Below are 5551 nucleotides of genomic sequence, written 5' to 3'. Positions count from 1 at the left end.
ACTGTTCACATGGGGGCCTGGCCTGGCCAGCCTCGAAGCTTCTCCTCCACTCTAACCATGCTGGTTCTCAAAGGCTCTGAATGGGTAACATGGTTGCAACACTTCAGGGTATACAGGATTCCATGACAACTTCTAAACATCCTTCTTCTCTGTCCGTTATGTGCCCCAGGATCTTAAGCTAACACCTTGCCTCTATATTCTGAGAAAATGCCCAGTCCAGTGCTTGGGTTGGGATGGTGGGAGGCACTGAACCTAGGCTGGAATGCCCTTGCAGATGTGGCCACAGTGCTATTACTTGTCACAACAGCACCTATGTCAAGACGTGTAACGCCACTCATGACCTGGGCTTTCTTTGTGATCATGAAAAATGCACTGCATTCTATGCCTCTCACCACAGAAGGACTGCCCTGCTGGAGAATGAGTGTGTGGAGTAGGGAGGACTTCTTACGAGGCATTTCTTACAAAAGTAATCATGAGAGGACCTGTCACGATTTGCTCGGTTGGTCATGAAACGTCAAAGTTACCCAGAGCCTTAAACACATCAAGTACAAATGCAATACGTACAAGCAAGCTAATTCAATAGGATTCCTAGCAAATTATTAAACTCCATGGTAACAGGGCAAGGAATGGGTGCAGGGAGAGGGAGAGAGATGATAAGAGATAGAGAGATAGAAAGATGAGATATGCAAACCAGTTTTTTTATGTTTCCACTTTGAAGAGTCTGATCCCACTGGCAAAACTGAGATCCTGCCCCAACAGGCCAGAGGCCTCTGATTACAAGGACTGTATCTGAGCAGAGCTGCAGAAACTATAGCTCTAGTCCTCATAAAAATGGGAGGCAGTTTATTATCAAAATACAAACATGAAAATACTTCAAACCATTTCGTTAGCAGCATAATCCCAAATGCAACATTCCCTTTATCAATCAAGTTTCAATCCTGTGGCTTCAATGTGTCTGTCCTGCTAAAAATCTGCTAAAACTCTTAAAAGAGCAGTGCAAAAGAGAGAAAAGACATCTTTCCTTTTAAATGGCAGACAATCCTCATAAGACATTCTCTAGGGTTCTATTCTGAAGACTATTCAACCTGATTTGGGGCACTTTTTAAACAGCCATTTGGCACTTTCCATTCAGAGTTCTTAGGCACAGTGTGACAGAGTCAGCTTGGTGAGCCCTTCCCCATGCATTCGGTACAGCAGCTGAAACTCGGCAGGTAGCTGGTGGGACTCCTGCCACTTGGTGGTAAATTTGGTTCCTTTTTTGTCATAGTAATGGTATGGAAGATCTTCCCTTGTGTTGGGATCAAATCCAAAAGGCCAAAATCCATACAAGTGGATCTCTTCACATATAGCTGACGCAAGGGTGTACATAAGAATACCTGTGCTCAGTCGTTTGGGCGACAAATGTTTGTTTTTCCAGTACCTGTAGAACAATAAGTACATGTGGATTCAGAGGTCAGTGTCGAAAGTTTCAATCAGCTGGGTCAATATGACTGGCTGGGGAGGTGGATTTGTCCATGGTAATTTAAACAATGCTTGCTTTGAATTTATCTTTTAGGCCACAAAAAAACAAAAACCTCTGGGCATGACTTGGCTACATAATTTGTGAGACCCAGTGCAAAATAAAAAGGTGGACTCTTTGTTCAAAAATTATTGAAAATTTCAAGAGTATGAGAGCAAAGTATTAAACCAAGCGTCGGGCCCTTCTGAGCACGGGATTTCCTGCAGCCACACTGCCGGCACACCTTAGAAGCTGGCCCTGCCTCTGGGTCTTCCTTAAAGAGTGGTGGCTCTGCCTCAATGGTGACACAACAGATGGCCACTGATGAGCATGACGCTGCTTCTCCTACATAAGGATCCTGGATATGGTGGAGGAGGTTGTTTAACCTAGGGGGACCTCCTCTGTTACTTCCCTTCCCAAATCTAGAAATAAATCCTTTCTGGGTTTGGAAAGGCTGCAGGGCCTTATTTTTTCAGCACCCTCTTGTAAAAAATGATAATCCCTGTTTCCCCGCCTTCTAACTAGGGATTCCCAAGCCTGTCTTCAGCATGCCAGGACCTAAGGAATGTATTTACACACTTTCTGAATTTAAAAAAAATGCTAAATTATGGTTATTGTTCCTTTCATATTTAGATAGTATTCTGAAGCCTTCCTACCCACCCTGTCAAATATTCGAGACTTCCGTGGGGCCGGGGGAGACGTATTTATCATTGTGTGTGGACAGAATTAAACTATTCATGAATCAGGTTTCTATGGGCTGTATTTCCTTCCAGTTTTCACTGATCCAATGTATTTGGTTCAAGCCTGAATGGCTGTGAAAGATTCTGGTTAACTCCACAGGCCTATGGTGGCAGGTAGGACACACAGGCCAGTTTCCAGAAGTTTCTAGGAACATACAGTTCCTTTTTTACTACTTGAAGGCTTCAAAGATGAACCTTTCCCTTTCCAGATGAAATTGAAAAGTTCAGCCTTGGTTTTAATGTTCTTACCTAAGGAGTTAGAATGAGTCTGACCGTCCTTTTGGCACAGTTGAACTTAAATTGAGCAAAAGGGGAACAAAATGATGAGGTCAAAAGACCACTGGACTGGCTGGCAGAAGGTCTGCCTTATAATTCTGGCTCTGCCCATTCTGGGCAACGACTTTGGGTAAATAAATTCTTGCTGCTTTAAACTTAGGAGTTGGGCTACATTACCTTTTAAAAGGGTTTCCATGCATCCTGGGAAACTGGGACAGCCCCAGTTGATGTCTGTTATCCCTGCTGTAATTATTCCTATCACCTCCTTTCTCTCAAAGAAAAAGTTCCAGTTTGGACTGTAAATTATGGTATTATCCCACCACTGAGATACATACCAGTGCATTAGACTACGATTCCTCCTCCTATGTGACATCAGCTACACAGATCTTAAATTTGGAGGACTACGGGATGGAAATAATCTATTATGGAATAAAAATCTTTAGCATTCCCTGTTTACCAGATCTCCCAGAACCCACTCCAACTCATAATGATATCTGTGGCTACGTTAAGACACTGGAGCTATTTACACAGGGCAATCTGGAGTTGAGGCAGTTTTTCTCAGATGATTTAAAAGAAAAAAATATCTTACAATTAATCTTGCTTTATAAAATACTCTGGATTAGTGGCTCTCAATTCTGACTGCATATTGGAATGATCTGGGGAGTTATTAAAAAATACTGAGTACCTGGTTCCCACTTCCCTCCCCATCAGAAAAACTGCATTAGTGTCTCCTGAGGTAGAGTCTAGGCAAAAGTATTTTTTAAAGCTCTTCAAGTGGTTCTAAAGTACAGCCAGAGTTCAAAGTCACCAGCCTAGACTAAAATATTGCATCTCTGCTCAATCTGTCTATCAAATTACAAGGGATAACAACAAGCTCATAAAACACTTTTCATATGTTTTTTTCATTCAAATATTAGATTATAAGGGCAGGTTGTACAACTTATTATTTATCTAGGTGATATGCTAATCTTGAATATCTATGAAACACCTAAATATCAAATAAAAGAGAAAAATTTAAGCCAATTGCATCTTCTTTAAAAAAACCACTTGACTTGTCTAATTTAATCGCTGGCATTATTGGAACACAGCTATCCATTTAAAGAAAATTCTTGATTTGTGGTGATTTCCATGACTGCTTGGTTAGGCTTACTATCCAGGGAGGGGATGGACAATAGAGAAGGGAGACCGATGGAACACCAATCCCTCCATTTGGCACTTGGTTACCAGCTGGGGGTAGACTGAACTTCTTACCTAGAATGATTCATTCATTCATTACAACAGATAAGAGTTTGCCCTAAAGTACTAAACTAACCACAGCAACTAACTAATTGGATGGCTCCCTCCCCCAAGAGATTACAATATTGATTTGGCATCTGGTGGGGTATGAGTAAAATGCAATAAAATATACACACCTGTTGACATGTTGCATTATATTTCCAGGCCAAGCCAATTGGACCTTTAACTGACCTCTGTGTTCAACAAAAAAGTCAACTAATGTTCTGGTAACAGTTGCTGAAGTGTGGAAGAAAAATGCAGGGATCCAAAGAATGGCCCCATCAAGCTTTTTTAAACTGAGGAAAAAGTTGTTACGGTCCTGTATGGTCAAAAGATTGTTGTAATATTTTTCCAGGATGCTGGGGTTGAAGGTGGTAAGGTTGGTTTTCCTTCCAACATCTCTTTGGAAAGCCTCCGTAGGGGCGAAATTGCAACGGAAAACAAAATCTGATTTATCTATTTCTTGTCCACACTGGCTCCCTGTCAGGATCCCACTATTTCCAACCACAGCACAAATATTATAATGCTTATTCACAATGGGTGACACATCTGGAAGGAGGGATCGGAAGTTATTGCTAATAGAGAAAACATACTTATGGCTGGAATAATCATAGTGCATCAGTTGTCCAATCCGAACACTATTCTTGGTCAAAGAAAAATTTTTTATTACATCGACATGCTGAAGAATTTCTTGCCTAAAATAAAAAGAAATTCATTAAATGCATTCCATTCAAAAGAATCGATTTTCCATCTTATGTCTTATGCTGCCATTTCATTCAGACAAAAATCTCAGGCACATTCAATCCAAGAAAAATTACACATTCATAATTGTGGTCTTTGAAGAGAGGATTGCTTTAGAATCTGCAGACATGTTTTAATCTTTCAGTCAAGTTCTGAATGTAATCCTTTGAGGCTTGTAAGTGCAACTTACAGTTTTAGCTGCCATTCCTTGGTTTTCTGCTCTATGTGAAGAGTGTATTTGATCAGGCAGGAGGCATAGGCCAAACTGTGTCAGACACAGTTTACAATTTACGCAATTGGAAGAGCTCACATTCATGCACAAACATTAGTGACTTAGAGTTTGTAACTAGGGTCTACTTTGCTATTGGATTGCAGTGTTCAAAGAATATCAAATATCACCAGTGTCCAAACAAGAACCAAATAGATATGAGTCAGTACAGCACCATCTATTATTAAAATATGAAGATGGTAATAGCAGTGGGTGTAGTTGAATATTTAATAGAAATGAGACGATAATCTCATTAAGGTGCTTTGAATAATGGAACAAGGATATTTTTCTACTTGATTATATAGAAACACAATTTAGGTGAAGAAATCTAGTCCTTGGAAAATGAGGCTATTGTAAATCCTGAAAATGGATATATATTCTAACAATTCAGAGCATAAACAAAGCAAGAGTGATACCTGGAACTAATTTCAGGTTGCTTCCATATTGAGCTTTAAGTACAATTAAGTGTCTCCTCTTAAAGTCTCAGCTATTTAAAATATTCAAGAGACCAGTAACATGTTACTTTGCTGCTAGACTCTCCAGTGCTAAGCAATCACATTGAATCTCTTGTTTCTTTTGCCTAAAAAATAGCATGAAGGAAATGAAATGCTTTGCAGATCGTAACTTTGCTTGGAATTTTATTTTAAAAAACTACTCCATTCTTCAAAGCACAGAGCAACATAAACTGAAATCTTCAATCCAAAACTTCCAAAGTTACCAGTACTGTTCTTACAAGCTGTTAAAAAGGTAAGG

The 5551-nt window shown here is 40.0% G+C and overlaps 1 protein-coding gene across 1 annotated transcript in view; it reads right to left on the bottom strand.

The window, feature by feature from the left end:
* Positions 1–767: 767 nt before the first annotated feature.
* ST8SIA3 (ST8 alpha-N-acetyl-neuraminide alpha-2,8-sialyltransferase 3) overlaps positions 768–5551 on the bottom strand; it is a 13395-nt gene continuing 8611 nt past the window's right edge. Inside the window, exons 3-4 of the mRNA XM_012651742.1 lie at positions 3927–4484; positions 768–1420 (exon numbers count right to left, since the gene is read on the bottom strand). Coding sequence (XP_012507196.1) covers positions 1138–1420; positions 3927–4484 — 841 coding nt within the window. The 3' untranslated portion in view covers positions 768–1137. The remainder of the gene's footprint in view (positions 1421–3926; positions 4485–5551) is intronic.

Source organism: Propithecus coquereli, unplaced genomic scaffold (assembly GCF_000956105.1).
Source record: "Propithecus coquereli isolate 6110/MARCELLA unplaced genomic scaffold, Pcoq_1.0 Scaffold37, whole genome shotgun sequence".
NCBI lineage: Eukaryota > Metazoa > Chordata > Mammalia > Primates > Indriidae > Propithecus > Propithecus coquereli.
This window is presented reverse-complemented; position numbering and strand designations above follow the sequence as displayed.